Here is a 20,399-nt window from a genome sequence, read left to right on the forward strand (position 1 = left end):
TCAAATTCCCCAAATGCTGAGGATAGTGGCTGGTATATGCATGTAGTCTACGTGGCTTTCTTCGTCACATTTTTGCTCGAGACGATTCGTAATAAGTCTCGAATGCAACTTGTAAAACATATCTTAGCAATTATATAGGTCTTTAATTCTCCAAAAATATATTAGATTTAACTAGATTTTATTGACTAGATAATTTTGTATTGACATAATTTCGATAAAATCGCAATTGCAGGTTGCATTTCAAGTGGTATCTAAATCCTATTTTCATTCTTTTGCAAACTTTGTAATTACCCTTCCAATAATATGGCAAGTAGAAAAGTCAATCATCAAAACTACCAAAAATTCTTACGCAAAATTACTTTGTATGACGTGTCCTAATACGTAATTTGGCCGGAGTTATCAAAAAAGAATATTCGGAGCTTCCGAATTTCTTCCTTTTCGGAAGAAACGGCATCTCTGTGCATTTTCATCAGTAGCAAATTATTCTCAAGTAATACTTGGAATTAATCATTTATTTCTAGGTACTCTACATTTTTGAACCCGCGAACTAAGCTAAAATTTATATAATTTAATCATTATATAAAGTTAATAAAATAAATTAACGTTTAATGTAAGCGTTTAATAACAAAACGATATGTACATTTTACGTTTTCTTTTAATTTCAAAAATGTATATTAAGTGTTAAGTATTAAGTATACTAACAAATTTTGCCGATGCTACACGCATTGCCATAAAGACAATTTAAGGACCACAAAAAGATTGCCTGCTAGCATCGATTTTGCCATAAGATATTTGGGGATTTATTTTTGTATGTTTTTTTTAACATTTAAAAAAAACTTAAACAAAGAAACAAACAGTCATAAGATATTAGTGTTAAGAAAGGATTGCACGCAGTATACCGCGGCCGAAGTAAAATGAGGGTATGACGATCATCATACTTAAGAAAATTCGCTGATTTCCGCCAAAACTGGATGTATCCTTGACCTTGACGCTAATTATTATTTTTTGAAAATTACGCTCTTGATTGGATGGTTTTGAAAAATCTATTAGATTATTTCGACTTCGCGAATCCAAAGAATATGCATACATTCCATATGAATTAACTTTGATCCTGATATATTAGTTGTATCAATTTCTTTTAATAAAAACCACGTACTTATTATACAAATATTACACATTAGGAAATATGAGAGCCAGGTTGAATTATCTCTTGTTTAAACAGTAAACATTGGATCCAAGGAAAATAAAAAAAATGTAGTATAAAATTATATAATGATTACAATTTATAATTAATGCGAAATATCTGTTACAATATGTTAAATATAATGAAAATGTAATTAGTAGTCAAGGAACTGGCTCAATGGCACTATACTTCGTTATTTTTTTTTAATATTTAGCAATGTTTTAGATTTAATATGAATGAAAAAGGATTTTATCTACATTATATAGCAACTTTAAGAAAATCTTGCTCAAATAATAACTTTTCTATTGTCTTTAAAATAATCGCGGCATCGTATACCTCATATAGACTAGCCTTATCGACGGAACAACTGATCATATTTCACGTTTACTTTATGATATCTAAAAAGAAACACCTAAAACTATATAATATAAATGCAGATGTCGAGAAGTCTAACTACAACAGAAGATAGGCTAAATGTTTATAGGAATACTGTAGTTTATCTTTGAGAACCTTAAATAAAAAATCATAATTTAACAAATACATCTAAAGGAAAAGATAACTTAATCTATACATTATAATATTGAGACGATAACAAGTTATTAACAAATATGTATTGTAAATAAGTGACACCCTACACGTTTAAATCATTTATTTGAAATATCATAACATAAACTGTATATATTTTAGTTCAACAACGAATGAAGCAAGACAAATGCAAATATAAGATTCGCTAAATGTTTGAACACAGCGGTGTATTAACTACGAGTTGCATATAATATATTGGAGTCATTTTTTGACTTTAGGTGGGATACATCACTAGAATAGGCAGAGGTGAATTTAATTGTCATCAATTAAACTAATTTGATAGTCGCATAAATAAAATAGTACAATAGTCGCTATCGCTTACTTGTTAAGGAATTAAATGAGAACTTTGAAATTTGCCTTTATGATCAATGTGTTCATTGGATATTCTTTATCAATATTGTTTTACACAATTTAGATGTTAAATATCTTCACGAAAATTAGATACATAGACATTTATATTGTCAAAGGCTGGTACATTTTTAAAATTATTTCAATATAAACTAACACATTTCAATTAATACGGTAAACTAATTTTACAAGTGTATATAAAAAAATATAAAAAAACTTAGTAATGTGGGCAGTTAAGTTCAAACATTGGCAGTGGTTTAAATAAACAGGAGTAATATATATTAATTGTATATGAAAATAGGAAACTGGAGCGATATTTAGTGTATTGAGATTTTAATATAGTCTATTTTATTTGGTTCTGTACAAAATAATAAAAACAAAATCCGAATCAACTTGACAAGATGTGTTTAAAATGTTTTCGTTATTTGGAAAGTAATTAAATACAAAACATTGTCGGTTGTTAAATATTTTGTACACAGTCTATGGAATCAGTACGAAACAAAAAATGGTTGAATTCTAATCAATTTAAAATTGAACTTTTCTTAGTCAGTTAAACGGTGTATTTAACATAAACTCGAAACAAATACATATTAGATATACATAGAATATAAATTAAATTGATGACTAATAACATCCGTCGGCTAGGAGAATGTATTTCTGACGCTTGTCATTAATTGGTCATAACTAGTGATACAATACAAAAAAAATAGATCACATAACCAACAACCAATGGACAAAACCTAGCAAAAAATCGCAAAATTATAACGTATACTTATTATAACTTTACTTATAAACATTATTTGCCGGAGGTTTAGCTAATATGAGTTTAACACTTTCATCATTAATTGGACATACGTTAAAACCACACCCGACATAACATTTACAGGTAAACCGGTATTATTTAATGATATTATTCGTTAGTAGGACATTTATGATGATAATAGATTTGTAGTGAGTTCTTCGACACCTCAAAGTTACAACGTCTATTAGATCAGAGACCTGTCACACATTCTCTTAGCGTTCGAACATTACATTAAAAATTTTTGCTATAGGATTCGCATATCTACAGATTGGAGAGAACATAAAAATAATCACACAAACTTTATACAATAAAAATCAATTCTTAAACGAATACCTGCATCTATATTCCACACATATATTTTTTATAATAAATATACAGAACCTCTTAATTAAATATAAATAGGGGTGCTACATATGTATATATATGTACTCCCAGGAACAAAATACTACTAGCTACACTTGCTTGTGTGGCAATTTGAAGGGCAAACAAATTTGTTTGTTCAATTTACATTAACAAATGAACGCACACAAACTACACGTGTCAGGCAACTGAACTCCACACATAGTTTATATCTAAAACACGAGGTAGTCATATGGGGAAGGGACATGCCACTGCTCGTTCCAATGGCAGCAGTAAAGACAAATTTGACCTTGAGTTGACATGATGCTCTAAAATGGTTTGGTTATGGATACGATTAATGTCGGTGAAGTTGTCATCGGAACTTTGAAAGGAAATTGAAATTTAAATAGCTAAGTGGAATAGCGTTCAATTAAAAATAAAATAATTTTTAATCAATAACTACTTGAATATGAAAGTGTAACATTTGTTTATCTATCTTCTTCTGGCACTGGAATATGCTACATATGCAAGTAACAAATTAATGATTACACTCTTTGCTTGTCATGGTTGAGCGGAACAGCAAAAACTTTACATCAAACCGATTTTTCAAAAGCTTCAAATACATTTTATAATATATTTTTTTTAATTTTTATATTTAGATATTTATGCTCGATACCCTATTTTTTCAACTACGACGTGTCTTTTGGATAGGGATCCGTGAATATTCATATGTGAATCTAGACTATTATTACCCTACAGCTATATAAGTATAGTTCGAGAAATACAATAATAATTTTGGGAATGTTAAATTATTTGTTAATATATATGCTCAGTAATGGACTGTTATTATTTATCAATGGCGTGATAAAAAGTCGGAAGTTTATGTACAACGGGTTTCATGCTCAATATTCTCTTAAAGGTATTAAGAACCACATATTTCTGGCAATCATTAGTTATTTGGCAATACATTATAAGTCTATTATAAGTAAAGCAATATTTCAGAAGAATAACAAAGCTGAGATTCTAGCAAATAAATACATTTTAATATTTAAGAATTTCTTATTTCTCACGAACGGTACCTATCGTTTTAATATTTTATTTTATTCGATATATTCTTGTTTTTTAATTTCTGTTCTTCTGAATTTTAGGTGTTCTAATATTGATTTATTATAAATAATTCAGAATAAAGCTAAATACGTTTTAAATGAATAATACTAAGCCAACGAATTAACTTTCAAGACAAAGGCCTCACTGTGTTAAGCAACTTCGCGTAGTAAATTTGATTAATCATACAGTCAGCCATGAACCCAAATAAAATTAAGATTCGGTTTTCGATCCTAAATTTCTAAGAGATATGATTATTATTAACAATAGAAACCTTACTCGTACAATCTCATAATAAATATTTCAACATTTTTAAGAAATTATATTGTTGCTGCTGACGATGTACCGTAAGAGAAATGATAAATAATGAATACTATTGCGTCATTTCGACAGTCGGTGGTAAGGTAGAGGTTATATTGTTGTGCCGCGAAAGTATAGCGGCTGGCTCATCGAAGAAACAGTCGAAGTTCGTGTCAAGGAACAGTTCTTGTAGAATTCGACGCGAGTACAGCATGTACGTGTCTCTCGACAAAAGAGCGCACACGTCGGAGTACACGCAGGGACTACGAAACACATCTGGGTGTCTTTGCTTTAGAGACAGCAACGCGGAACGTGCCTGAAAGTGTTTAAAAACAAGCGGTTATTAACAATGTTCAGATCAATAAAAATAACAGTATTCGCTGGGTGCGCGATGACAGCGCCAACTAGCGGTTGCTAGCCAAATTACGGTGGCCTCCGAAATGTCAAATGCCCGGCTGTCATTACGACGAGTTATTTACAAACGAACAATTTTAAGTAAATATTGTAATTTACATTTATGCCAATAAATATTCTAAATCTATATAAGGTAAGTCTTTTTTATTTTGAAAATGGCACAATCAATAGATATCGCTTAGTACATTACGGATTTTTCATGGCTGTCGTCATGAGAAGTAAATAAAGAAATAAGCAAATTTCATCGAATAACGCATTTCATGTAAATAGCAGCTTGTGCCCTCAAGCATCCATCCTTTTATGTATTTTCAGTTAAACATGGCTAAATTAATCATAAAAACTGGATTCCAACCAATCACACACGACATCATTTTCCAACCACAAACAACATTGAAAGGAAAACAATTAGTTTTAGCTCAACATGTGCAAGGTGTAAAAGAAATTAAATATGAAGATGCTATGATCTACACCATTGAAGCACATGTTAATTTGTAGAATATTTTATCACTATTTCTGCCATTGTTTTTGCAATTAACTAAGCAGCAAGCTTCGTGACTCATGTTTATTTACTAAAAACGTTCATCTCGCTAGTAAAAAGTGACAGCGTCCGCCACAGAAAGTTCCTTTTTTGGCCACGACGCGCGCTGCGATCGTTTCGTGGTTCCCCCACCCTTATACTTCGTACCCAGCGAATACACTTAGAAAACTTGGCACTTTAGAAAGAATCCTACTACTATTATAAAGGCGAAAGTTTGTAAGTATGGATGTATGGATGTTTGTTACTCTTTCACGTAAAAACTACTGAATGGATTTAAATGAAACTTTACCACAATATAGCTTATACATCAGAATAACACGTAGGCTACAATTTTTGAGGTTTCTAATGTGAGGTCGTAAAAAAACACATTTTTTGCGCTTACATTGCAAACGCTGACTGAATCCTACAAGATAGACCAAAACAATGTACTACAGTATTGTACAACTTAAAAAGGTCTACAAAAAAGTCCGTGATGGTATATGTTTATCTCTTAGGAATAACCCACAATAACCATTTTTTATCCTTTACTTTGTACGAGAAATAATGGCTTATTTACGAAGCGATTTTAAGCGATTACTAGACTAGACGGGACGAACCTGAAGTCCACGCGAACGAAGTCGCGGGCAAAAGCTAGTATCAGATAATTTATCCAATGAACACAACTGACCTGCTTCAAGTGTATGGGGTTAGACATAAAGAGCACGTGACGAAGCAACTGCGCTTGCGGGCTGCCTGCTTCGCTCGACACGCGCGCCTCGCCGCACGCCGGCTCTGCACAGTATAAGTACAGAGATATTGAAATGTGTCATTCGCATTATATATAGAAATAAATAAATAAGTCAGTTTGTCAGTCATTTACTTAGTTGCGATATAGGCCATATTGGTCAATATAGATATTTAGTACAACACAAATTATACTAGCGGCAAGATACGATGGCCGTTTTGACATATTAAAAAAGTGATGTGAAATGTAAATTTATTATCGATATAATATTATTTGCAAGTAATTTAATTCAAGCTTTTGTTGCAAGTAGTATCTTATTAAAAAGGTTTAATAAAAAATTATAAAATAAATTTAAGTAATATATTCGAACGAAATCAATTTAAATCAAAAATTGGAATTAGAATGAATAACTTTATAAACACATTATATACAAGAAATAAATATATACAAAAAAGAAACCAAAAACACTAGTGGCTATATTTAATCGGAGTCGTCCATACTGCTGCTTTCACTCTCACTGCTATCGTCACTGACATTAATTATAAGTTCTTTTTCTAAAATATTATCTATTTTCACATTTATTACATAATCATCCTTTATTAATTGAATAGTTCTATTTACCCCAATATTTGTAGTTTAGAAATAACATTCGATGAATTTTCTGACTAACTGCACGTCACTATTGTCAATAAAGAACAACAATTTGCTTCTTTGATGTAATTATTTACTAAATACGAAACTTCATGAGCGGGCAAACGTCAAAATGGCCATCATAGCGTGCCGCTAGTATAGATGTAGCATCGGAAAATGCAATGGAATGAAAATAAAACCGATTACAGCCGATTTACAAAACCAATAGAAATAGCTCCCTATCGCGCCATTCGGCGCAATTCGTCGCTATAGATTCACGCGTCAGAGAAAGCAATTGCATGTAAATCGACGAATCGAATTGACGAATATATTAGATCATATGATATTATAAGTTATTATGTTTGTGCGAAGAACATATTTGCGTGAGAAATAAATATCGATAATTTGGGATAGCGTACTCAATTCGGATGTGATCGGTTTTACGAATTTTGCCGATGCTACATCTAAGTTGTGTCGTACTAATACATTATCTCGAAACACTAAAATTAAAAGCCATAAACTTCTAAGAGTTCAAAAGCTATGATAATCAACAATTACAAGTTGCTTATATCTGTATGCACATACAGATGATATGTAGATGCGATGATTCACATGTGTGAGTCATTGTAAAAAGGTAAGGGAGGCACGGTACCGGCGAAGAAGGCCTCCCGGAGCTCGTGCGAGGAGGGCGGGCGCGTGCGCACGCAGGCGAGGCATTGCGAGGTCGCGTGGCGCCACGCCGGGCCCGCCTCGCCGCCCTCCCGCGCCGCCCGCCCGGCGCCGCCCGCGTCCGCGCCCGCCACCGCAGGCGTCGCCGTGCGCACGCTCGTACCTATCGACGATGGCAGCGGTATCGTGTCAGTATATGTGCACACTTATAAGTTAATTTAGTGGAAGTAGTAGTACTATATATATCGAATAGCCAAATAATAAAAAAAATATATGAAGAAAGTTTGAAATGAAATCACTAATTTAACAAGTTCAAATTCATAATGTGTGGCCTAAGCCCAGCTGTGGGAAATTTACAGGATATTGTTGTTGTAGTTGTTGGGTAAAATAAATCTCTTTAGTAATAGTTATTGCAAAAATTGAAGGAAATTTCAAATCTAAAAAAGGCTTTCAATTAATGTTATAAGTTGTCTTATGTATAATAAATAATACTTTGTAACAAGTAGGTACACAAAAAGCTTAATTTCACAATTATTATTTTTACTTTATTTTTAGCCTTACTTTTATTATTATGTATATTGGAAGCACATAATAACAAAAGTAAGGCTATTAAATAATAGTATGTTTATATTGTATTTACAATAATAGTATGATAAATACAATATCCTAAATAAATCTATTGATGGTAATATAAATTTAAATCATAACAATACTCACCCTTATGAAAGCTAAAGCTATGGTTATCAGGCGTACGTGATCGATTGTCCAAAGTCGTAAATTCTCCTAAATAGGATGTCACTCTATTTCCACATTGATCCTCGTCACCATCTGCTTCCTTTTCTTCGTTGTCGCTAGGTATAAAATTAACCATCATTAATAAATAAAAATAAAATAAAATAAAAAAGCCTTTTATTTATTTACTTAAATAAATATTAGTTTTACTGTTAAATTTTTTTTTATTGGTCACGGTTTAACCAGCATCATTCGATAAAACATTTCATAGTAGTTCATTAGGTACAGTCAGCATAAAAAAACTACAAAATTGAGAACGGATCGCGTGAGACACGTTAATGGTTATGACGAGGACACTCACAAGGGGAAGAGGTCTAGCAGGTTGGCGGGCAGGCAGATGCCCATGTAGTACAGGGAGCGCGCGGCGGGCGCGGGGCGGGGGGGCGCGCTGGGCGCCGCCGCGCGCGCCGCGCCCTCGCCCGCCCACAGCGGCTTCCAGTCGTACTCCAGCAGGCTGTCGCACAAGTTCATATATTACGAAAGAAGTCTACTCGTCGAGATTGCATAATCTCGATCGTTAGAAAAGCCGTGAAAGACTTGTGAGGAGCTCGGTGGATAGCAGTTTCAAATTCTGTGAAGATGAGTTTTCATGTACCTATTACAGTGAGTCGAGATGGCCCAGTGGTTAGAACGCGTGCATCTTAACCGATGATTGCGGGTTCAAACCCAGGCAAGCGGTGATCCATGTGCTTAATTTGTCTTTATAATTCATCTCGTGCTCAGCGGTAAAGGAAAACATCGTGAGGAAACCTGCATGTGACAAATTTCATAGAAATTCTGCCACATGTGTATTCCACCAACCCGCATTGGAACAGCGTGGTGGAATATTTTCCAAACCTTCTCCTCAAAGGGAAAGGAGGCCTTTAGCCCAGCAGTGGGAATTTGCAGGCTGTTGTTGTTGTTTGTTGTTGTTGTTGTATTACAGTAGAGTCCCGATTATTCTAATATCCAATTATCCGGACTCATTCGTCTCGGCTCCTATTAGTAATAAATCTATTTAAAAATGTTTTGACGGCGCAACAAGGCATGTACGACAAGTTTATTCTCGCCACCGACGGTATACTCCCGTTCTCATTTGTTTGCGGGATCAAAATGAACCCACTAGATATTAAAAAATATTAAATTTTGAAATATTGTTAGATTTGCTTCAAAATCGGTTATCCGAATTTTCGATTATACTGAATACCCCTGTTTTTTTAATTGATCCGGATAACCGGGATTCTACTCTCGTTTAAGAGACGAGATGGAATATGTTTCGAACTTTCTCCTTAAAAGGGAGATATGCCTTAAACCAGCAGTGGGAAATTTATAGGCTCTTGTTGTTGTTTATATGTACATCGTTTTATAAAGCTTAATTAAGTAAATGTAATTCGTCAATTCTCGAATTTCTTTCAGAGTTTCAAGCTATACTTTACTTTTTATTGGTGTCAGAGTAGCTTTATATGTTCATACAAAGAAATCGTTTCTTTAAATGGTACAATTTTTTATGTGTATTTAATTCAAACACATTAATTGTGATAACAACAATACCTTAGTTTAGTCATCCTCTCACGAATTGACTTTGCTCTATCCCGAAGGGAGGAAAAGGGCTTCGCACGTTGATTGGAGTCGTAGGGCAACCAGCTCAAAACATCGACATCGCTGGAACTCATTGCATCACTTTCTGATACATGATGCGGCCTGTTTAGTGGTGAAAGTTCACTAAGAATATTAAAATTCATAACACTATTTTCAACAACTAGTAATGATAAAAATTGCACAAGGAATAATTATTTGTTTACACCTTATCTTTTTATATAAATGGTTACACTTTTCTGATAAAAATATTACAATTTTTCTATAGCATGTCAGATTATTGTGCTTTTCTAATAATAATCCAACAATTCATTAACAGCCCCATTCTGTCTTAAATAAAAAGGTGGCTTACAGTTAACGCGTTATTTTAAACTTATATAGACCAACGATTTTATTTTTACACAGTCGAATCTTAAGCTTATTTAGCGTGCAAAATATGTGAAATTATACAATTATAATATCGTATTGAACGGTTATTTATAATATAAATGGCATATATCTATTAAATAAAATTACCTTCTGTGTTTATTAAGAGTTTGCAGTGTGGCATATCCTCTCAAGTCCATCTGAGTAGGAGGTGAACTGGCAACGTCTGGTGTTGTAAAACCTGAAATCGAAATGAAATCGTCAATTAGTTAGAACTAATTCAAGGAGTCCAACCAAGAAATAACATGATTTAAGGGTTAATTGAAGCTTATAATTTTCCACGTACACAGAAAAATAAAATGTTGACATTTTCACGATTTTAAAAGATTGAAATACTGTTTAATGTTACGGGTATTATAGGCTTATTAAATAATAATTACAGTTTTCAATATTAATTGTCTTTCTCAATTACTTAAGCGCTCTCTCGGTACGATGTGTTGGCAGTTGGTACGATAAGAACATTCGAATAACTAACATGTATGTAACAGTAACATGTATGTAACAGTTAACATGTATGTAACAGTAACATGTATGTAACAGTAACATGTATGTAACAGTAACATGTATGTAACAGTAACATGTATGTAACAGTAACATGTATGTAACAGTAACATGTATGTAACAGTAACATGTATGTAACAGTAACATGTATGTAACAGTAACATGTATGTAACAGTAACATGTATGTAACAGTAACATGTATGTAACAGTAACATGTATGTAACAGACTCACTGGAGGTGGAGGTGCGGCGGCGCACGTCGGGCGGGCGCGCGCGCTGCGTGGCGCCGCCGCTGCGCGCGCCGTGCAGGCTGGACGAGCTGGGAATGGGGCTCAGCTTGGGCACGCGCTCGCTACGGACACGGATTTACTTGTATTCTCAACCAGTATTGGATGGGATCAATGCAGGCATGATGGTATAATTTCAAACAACATATTGTTACTATTTCTTTTCATTATATAATGTTTATAGCGACAATAGGCTATTTGACAGGTTTTTAAAATACAATTTATATTATTTAGTAGAAGTTAAGGAACCCAGTAAAAGTTGATTTTTTTTATTTCTAGTACATATTTGCCGAAAAATATCGTATTAAAAATTCCATATTTAAATAGCGCGCAAAAACGCCGCTTGGACAATATGGCGCTGCAATGGGGTCGGTGACGTCACTTTCCTGTATTTTAATCTGTGGTACATATAGTAGAAAAGCAAGGTTTACAAGAAAGTGACCTCATCGTAAGCCCGGCCAATTTTCGTTTTGCGGCGTTTTGTGTCACGTTACAAACGTTTGAAAAAAATTTTTGAATAAATTAAGTATTATTTTCAACTTTCGTTAGTAAATAACCATTTATAAACTCATAATATACACTGATTACAATAATTCACAATTTATTTTTCGTATTGTCAAATAGCCTATTTTCGACGCTGTGTCTGTGATAGTAATTAAAGTGTAAATTGAAGTACAAGTTTCTAATAGTAACTCAGCGTGATAAAATCATTGTGCGTGATATATTGATCAAGTTGTAATCAGTAATAGATTATATACTTACGGGATAACATACTTCCCGAGGAACGAATCGCAACTGCTCACTCCGCTAGTACTCGATTCACTGGTGTGTCTCTCTCGGCCCTCTTGCGAGTGGTCCAGTGAGAAATTCCTTGTATATTTATTTTCCATGTGCAATCTGTAAGGACCGCGTTCGTAACTCGAGCAGTCTCTCAGAATGTCTACAGTTCGAGACTCGGTTAGCGAACGTTCGTGCGAGCTAGATCCTTGCGTTGGCAGCGTGTGCGACTTTCTCTTATCGGCATCACGACGCTCGAATATGTTTATTTTAGGATCCACTACATCTTGGTCCTTGTCTTGGTCGGTAGATATCGACCCGATGGTTCGATTTAACTTCGTAATCTCGGAATGTAAGCTTTCCGCTGTGCTTTGATCGGTGTGATCGGAGTGTTCGCTCAAATCGATGTCAAAGAATCGTCGGTCGGGCGAAGTGATAAAAGCATGACCGTTGTCCTGAAGATCCATCATCTGGACGAAGTTTTCATCGGGAATAACGGGGAATTGATCGTGTCTCGTATGTCTGACGCAGAACCAACCTACATTTGGGAAAAAGGCATCCTTTAATCAATATTTAATTCAAAAAGTTTTATTACTATGAAACAGTAGATTTTTATCAAAGGAAATTTGAAAATAAATAAGCATATTACCTAAATCAGCTAGGAGATTTGCGCCATCGTAGGTGCTACCAATCAGCGCGAGGACGTAGAAGGCGGTCGCTCGCACCGAGTACACGGGGCTGTACTTGGCCAGGCGCACGATGTGCACGGGCACCGCGTCTTCCAGAAATCCGTTGCTCAAGTTCATCAGTTGCTGCAAGCCTTGCGGAGTCACCGCCGTATTTCCGACCGCCCACAGGGACGCTTTCAAGTCAACGATTTCCTGCTCAGTGACGCATTTCTTTTTTTGCAGAATCTGTTATGAAAATAGGGAATTAAGAAATTAATAAATCGACTTACTCGATCATCATTTTCTTCAGATCATCTTAAGCCCTACTTGGTGGTAGGGCTTTGTGCAAGCTCGTCTGGGTAGGTACCACCCACTCATCATCTATTCTACCGCCATATAACAATACTCGGTATTGTTGTGTTCCGGTCTGAAGGGTGAGTGAGCCAGTGTAACTACAGGCACAAGGGACATAACATCTTAGTTTCCAAGGTTGGATGGCGCATTGACGATTTAAGGAATACTTAATATTTCTTACAGCGTCATTGTCTATCGGCGATGGTGACCACTTACCATCAGGTGGCCCATATGCTCGTCCGCCAACTTATACCATAAAAAAAAAAGCAGAAGGCAAGCGTTTTGTTTTTGTTATCTCTTTTTTGAGGATATGTCACGGTATGTTTCCAATAAATACATTGAATGGTTAAAGCGAGTATAGAATTCGGCGTTACCCTGTAGTGGTGCGGCAGGCAGGCGGCCAGCAGCGCGCCGGCGGCGGGCGCCAGCGCGGCGAGCGCGGCCAGCGCGCCCAGCACGTGCGGCGGCGGGCGGGCCGTGCGGCGCGCCGCGCGCGGCCGCCGCCCGCCCTCCGACAGCGCCAGCGCCTCGTGCACGCCCGCCTCCACCAGCCGCACGTATCTGCACGCAGGCGACAACATCATTTCAACATATATAATAGGCTCCCGACTACACGTTGCCATTTTGGAACATTTAACTGTGAGGACCCCGACGTTTCGGAATACAAATTCAACCGGCGCGACTAGTTCTCGCCTTCACGGAGCAAAGTAGCTACTCTTAACAATCCATACAAATAAATAAAATCGGAGTGTCTGTTTGTAATATTAAAATAACCGCTTTCTGCTACATGCATTTGTCTTTATATACGGTACACATACCAAATAACACATTTTTAGAATTTTTGTCTGTCTGTTTGTCTGTCTGTATGTCTGTCTGTCTGTCTGTATGTCTGTCTGTCTGTCTGTCTGTTTGTTCCGGGTAATCTCTGGAACGGTTGGGCCGATTTGATCAGGACTTTCATTGGCGGGTAGGTAATGTACTAAGGCGTAACTTAGGCTACTTTTTATACGCAAATAATACAAAGTTTAGGAAATATAAGCGCCCAACTTAAGTTGAGCTCTTTCTAAAATGGTTGTCGATATGAATTGGGGGTCAGCTTATACTGGTACTTTATCAGGTGTATGTTGCGTTGCGTTTTGCAAATTTCCCACGCCACGCGGACGTCGTCGTCTGTTTGTAATTTTTCTACTACGTGGACATGAATGTATATACGGTACCCATGCCAAAACGTATAATTGTAGAAGTTTATAATGTGATGTCGTAAGCAAACAAATTCTGTAGTATGTTTAGTATCAGTATTTCACCCGTGCGAAGCCGGGGCGGGTCGCTAGTATATTATATAACACATTCGTTTCCAATGCAATTTTTATAGTAACATGTAATTTTTATGCTTAATAATATTTATTAATTTAGCTATAGTCTTTAAGATGTGTTAACATATTAGTAGCAAATGTGAAATACCTGTAATTGTACGACTTATTCCAAAAATCGAGATGTTTTTTGACGAAAGCGATCGAATATGCGTCGGTGTTTTGCGCAGCGGAGGCCACTTCGAGTCCCAGCCATAGGAGGTAGCCTCTGTCGCCGACAGCTGAGAAATCTAACGACGAAGGTTCGGCCGTTCTATCCAGCCGACAGTTTTGCCCGAGCGAATCCTTCATTGTCATTAACTTCTCAAAGAAGACCTGCACACAAGAAATAAAGGTCAATCAAAAGTCATCGTGTAGATATTACATCAAAAAGTCAATTTAAAACATTCTTTGAACGAATAGTATTGATAAAACTCACTGGTACACTATAGGCTTCTTCTAAGATGGTCAGAGCGCACTTCACAACAGTTTTAGATTCGTCTTTGATCTGTCCGACTAACATTTGCAGTATCCACGTGTCCATGTCTAACCCGTTCGTATCAGTTTCATCTCTAGACGTAAACTTCCATTGCTCCTGTACAATGTTCTTTTTTAACTTGGATTTTTTTCTGACTAAATCTCTCGATTTACGCGAGGCTCGTAGGAGTACATTTAGGAACTGTGTGGCGTATAATCTCGACGCTAGTATATTGCATGTTAGTGTTTTGGCAAGAATATCTCTTGGACTCGAATCCAACGTGTAATCTAAGCTCGATATCACTAATTTAACGTAACAACTATGATGAGTTTTTATTGACAGTTCAAGGAGACTGAAAAAAAAAACAAAAATAATAATATAAACTTCGTTGCTGAGATAAATTAAATCAAAATAGGAATATTTAAATAAAAGGCATCACTATTACTGACTTTTCATAAAGCCTCGTCTTCTTAAAAAGTCTCAGTCCTGTATGCGAATGACAGAGTTGTCCTATGAATAAAAAGTACATCTGACACATAGTGTTGCACATGTGCTGTGGACTGAAGAGGCACTCGTGAGCCTTACGACCAGTTTCAATCGCCTCAATCTGTCGACTGACGTCGTTAAATAGGTCTTCCAATAGTCTTTGTGAGTCAGCCTAAAAATAATTGATTTTTGTTTTAGACACATATATTTTTTCTACATTAAAAGTTTTTAAAACACTATATCGCTTACATCATTGTGACACAACAGCTTTCTAATTAATTGACATCCAGCGCGAGTGGCGGAATGTCCATTACCAATAGTGGACAGATCAGTATGAGAGTATTTATTCGAAGATGGTTTTAAATAGTTTATAATGCGACTGGCCCATGCCTTGTGTCCACTATCACTCAAATTCAATAACGGCGTGCCATCGGTTTCCTAAAAAATATTATTTCGAATTAATAAATCACCAGAACACATCACATAGCAATCACAATCCGAATCTCACCTTCAGTATAGTTCGTATCACTTCCCAATTCCATGTGTTACCGTCCTTGTTCTGCATGACGAACGAAGACCTGAGCAGGCTGTCGCAGTCGCGCTCGAAGAGGCTGAAGAATTTGGCCGACTTGGTGACCTTGGTGACGGCGGCCGTGGTGCGCGAACTGACGCTCTTGCTCTTGACGAGCGCGCTGACGTTGCGCGTGGAAACGTCGGCGCGCGAGCCCACGCTGTGGCGCTGCTTGGGCTCAAAATCCGCGTCCGATTCGTTATGATACTCGCCGTTTTCGTCGTGCGAGTCCCGGTTGCACTTCGGTTTGGCCATGTCCGCGTTGTCTCTCTCCTTCCGGCTCTTCGAGAAATCCTCCGCCTTGGTCCGGAAGGCACCGCTGCAGTACTGCACGATGTGGTCCAGGAACAGGCTGTTGCTGGCTGGCCGCGCCTCGAGTGTTGCGTGCAGTCGGCACAGTGCCGCCACAGCCGCCAACGCCTGTGGTTTCCCGGCTGACGCTTGCGAGATCAGTGACGGCAGCGCCGGAGTTATGCTGCATATTTGAGGAGGCACGAAGAGGTGTATCAGATGCAGCAGCTGACCGAGAAGCACGGTCGCTCGGACCGATATAAATGTATCACTAGTCACTATCACTTCCGCCAATCCGTCTAGGAGACCAGCCTGAAACGGAAATAAAGCATTATAAAGGCGGTCATAATTTAGCCGTCACCATTACGAACTAATGTGTTGAAAATAGACTGACCTCTAAAAAGCACTGTAGTAACAGTGCGAGATGGTTTTCGATTATGTCAGGGCCGGTAGCACCGAGGTGCGGTAAAATGGCAGTACCTTCAGCCGCCACAAAACCTTCATTCAATCGCCAAGAATCCTATTAAAAATAATTCACCATTTAGTTCAAAAATAATACATATTTAAAAATTATAATCAATGACAAATAAAACTCACTTGAAAATCAGACGGGTCAACGGCATCCAATGCTACAGAAATTTCATCGGTCCAATCTGGTTGCGGCAGTCCAACTAATTCATACAGCAAATCCAATATAGCTTTCTAAAAAAAAAAAATTTTTACTAAATCTTTATTACTTCAATAGCCCCGATCATGAGATCAAAGCTTTCCGTCATAAACAGCCAAGCCAAGCGATATGGGAGAAGACGAAGTGAAGTTACTCACTCGGACCTCTAGCCGCGGCAGGTAGAGCGCTGCGACCAGTGCGCGCAGGCCTCCCGCGCTGCGCGGGTGGCAGAAGTGCAGCAGACCGGGCCAGCTGCGCAGTACGCACAGCAGAGCCAGGCGACTGCACGTGAACCGCATCTCTCGCTCGTCTCTACAATCACACATATAATAATAATAATATAATAAATAATAATAAATATGAGACAACATCACATACATTACTCTGATCCCAATGTAAGTAGCTAAAGCACTTGTGTTATGGGAAATCAGAAGTAACGAAGGTACCACACACAACCAGACCCAAGACAACATAGAAAACTTATGGTAATCTACATCGACTCGGCCGGAAATCGAACCCGGGACCTCGGAGTGGCGTACCCATGAAAACCGGTGTACACACCACTCGACCACGGAGGTCGTCAAATAATATACAACAAAAAAGATTTGTCAGTAATACTAGAATAGACTAGAAAGGAACCGTTGAAACAAATTCTACATAAATCTTTTTAAATATTATACTATTAATAGGGAGATACAAATAGATCAACTTTATCTTAGACTCCATTATAACCGCTTTATGCTGATACTGATAAGAAACCCATTTTTAGGATTCCGTAACCAGATGTATTCTGAACCGCATTAAGATTTTCACTTGCAAACATAAAATTGGGCTAAATTTCAGTATGGGAAAACATTACCCATATTTCGCCATACTGAACTGAAATTCAAAATTTTTCATTAAACCCATATTTCGATACACTATGGATATCCTATGGTCTTCAAAAATGATATTAAGGTTTATAGTATATTTTTTTTCTAAATTGAAAGAATAATTTTTTTTTCTAACTGAAGATGTAAAATATGTATCCTTCCCCCTGTAACTTCTAAAATAAGAGAATGATAAAACAAAAAAATATATATGATATACATTAACATAAAAACTTTCACCGAAATTTGGTTTGAACGAGATCTACAAAGTAGTTTTTTTTATAATAAGTCATAAATCATAAACTGTTAACCTTTCATTCAATCATTTCATACAATTAAAAAATACAGAAACATAAACCTTATCCATAAAATGTTAACCATTATTTTCTAATAATAAATCTGTAAGAGATACCTAAGTAATAAAAATATACTATTATTAAAACATCAATCAAAGTTATAACAAATTACGAGAACAATGTTCCTTGCTGCTACGGAACCCTTCACAGGCGAATATGGCTTGCACTTAGCCCTTTTTTATGTAATAATTCAATTTAAACAATTATCTCCATTTAAAAACCATTTACTTTTCTGACATAGAATCATTCTGTTTGTTTTTATTGTGTGTTTGCTCTACATGGTACTTTTTGTAGCTTCATGTTTTTAAGTCACTAATGTAATTAACTATTAACCTCATACAATAGTACCAGTTTAATTTGATTAGTAATTTTGCCTTGAACTTGCGAACTTCTGAAGATTATTATTAACACTTAATTATTCACCTGCTGGTATCAGTTCCTGCTGGTTTATACTGAAAATCACAGTAGGGTGAATTGAGACATGTTAAATCAATTCTAGCAGCATTTCGTGACTTTGGATCATTGAGTGTATGTAACAGGACTCCACATAAAGCCTCTGCCATACGTGGTGTGGCACATTCTGCAAGTTGTCTTGTTACTGCTGTTACTCCTCCACATGATATAAACAGATCTGGATTTAAAACACCTGTAAAAACATAATATCTTAAGTGACCTACATTAATGAATATTTCAAAAATACAAATTAAACTTGACAAACAGCTTACAAACTAAATATGTCAAGTAAAATTATGTTATGGACCTACATATTTCAGCTAGAGTCGCAATAGCAGGTCTTGATAATCTGTTGCTACTTCCATCTCCAGCGCTTCCTGCTCGAGCAACAGCTGCTAAACAACGTAACAGACCCTGGTCTATGTATGCTGCACGGTAGCGCCTTTGGCCTTGTTCAATAGCACCAACAACAGCAATGACACGTCTCACTACTTTTAATGCTTGTGCACGTTCCTCTTCATTATGAAGCATTAAATCCATAGACCTTGCAAATAAAAAATACAATAAATGAGGTGTTAATTTTAATTCTACAAAGAAATTATTATAATTTACACAATTTTTATATTTATTTAATGATATTGTTCTGCTCTCTTATATTATTGTTATCACTAAAGTTCAACTTACACGTTCTTAAAGGAAATGTATAAGTTTATATAACTCTATATTACTACACTATGTAAACATAACCACATACATATTCCACAACAGTTTAACATTTTTTATAAAAATATACACATATACTTTTAGAGCAAAAGAAATCCATTTAAAATTATCTCAGCAAACAGAAAAAAGTTAATTAATATTATGTAAACTTAATTAATTCAAAAACAAATTAACATAACATTCAAAATACCTGATAACTAGATATGGCAGTTTCAAAGTATTAAAGGTAGCAACATCACTTTCTGTTTTAATTAAGTATCGTAAAACTCTCAGTGCAGCAGCTCTTATGACCATAGATTCATCAACAAGACTTATTCGGATGCTGAAATAGAAAATCAAAACACCAGTCAGCTGATGTATTTTATATTACACAACTTTCTGTTAGATATATAGTTCACAAGATCTAAGAAGAATATTTTCACTTACCATGTCATCAACTCATCAGAAGTAAATCCGAGTTTACTTCTGTCTTCCTTATTAAGTAAGGTGACTAATGCGTCTAGATAGGACCACCTATAACTGTCAGAACTACTTTTCTGTGTTAGCCTGCCCAGTCTAAAGTCTGTAGGCAAATTTTTGCTGGTGGGTGATGTATCATTGTGAAACGATTTCTTTGAGTACAGACCTTGTATTATTTCTGTTATATTCTCTTCAGGTGTTTTATTTTTAGTGTCTAACCTATACGTATTGCCACCATGTTTACCTGCAATATTATTGATTCTTCATATAAAATTACACACTTCACTATTTTCTAATGTATACCGATTAAGGAAATATTGATCATTAGTATTTTAATACAGTAGGTAGGCCTATGCTATACACAGAATGTAAACCAATAAAAAATATTTACCTTTTCTACGACTCAACCTATTTTCAAAAGTGGCCATTATAACATTTTTCACGACACAAGTTTAATTTTTACGAAACGTAAATAAGTTGAGAACATTTAAAAGAACCATCTATATTATCTAAATTCTATTATAAAGAATTGAGACTCAGATAAAAAATGCGTTTCTTATTCCTGTTATCATGAGACGCATTGTAAATTTGACACTAATATTTATCAATAATCTGTGGTTGTCATCCTTCTGGTTGTCACAAATATTCTATTAAATTATTTAACGGCTCTGGATAAAAGTCT

General features: G+C 35.9%; 1 protein-coding gene across 1 annotated transcript; it reads right to left on the reverse strand.

The window, feature by feature from the left end:
• Positions 1 to 1,388: 1,388 nt before the first annotated feature.
• Positions 1,389 to 20,317, reverse strand: LOC124530175 (rapamycin-insensitive companion of mTOR). Its single transcript, XM_047104179.1, has 24 exons — positions 20,109 to 20,317; positions 19,685 to 19,961; positions 19,449 to 19,580; positions 18,847 to 19,079; positions 18,506 to 18,728; positions 17,016 to 17,169; positions 16,788 to 16,892; positions 16,585 to 16,710; positions 15,837 to 16,502; positions 15,578 to 15,766; positions 15,292 to 15,500; positions 14,804 to 15,194; positions 14,477 to 14,700; positions 13,390 to 13,576; positions 12,643 to 12,907; positions 11,979 to 12,531; positions 11,163 to 11,281; positions 10,520 to 10,610; positions 9,959 to 10,108; positions 8,730 to 8,882; positions 8,354 to 8,487; positions 7,620 to 7,799; positions 6,281 to 6,384; positions 1,389 to 4,977 (listed from the first exon to the last, which is right to left on the reverse strand). The coding sequence occupies exons 1-24, from the start codon at positions 20,143 to 20,145 to the stop codon at positions 4,735 to 4,737; spliced, it is 5,145 nt and encodes a 1,714-aa protein (XP_046960135.1). The 5' UTR covers positions 20,146 to 20,317; the 3' UTR covers positions 1,389 to 4,734.
• Positions 20,318 to 20,399: the final 82 nt, after the last annotated feature.

This window comes from Vanessa cardui, chromosome 6, assembly GCF_905220365.1.
Source record: "Vanessa cardui chromosome 6, ilVanCard2.1, whole genome shotgun sequence".
Lineage (NCBI taxonomy): Eukaryota > Metazoa > Arthropoda > Insecta > Lepidoptera > Nymphalidae > Vanessa > Vanessa cardui.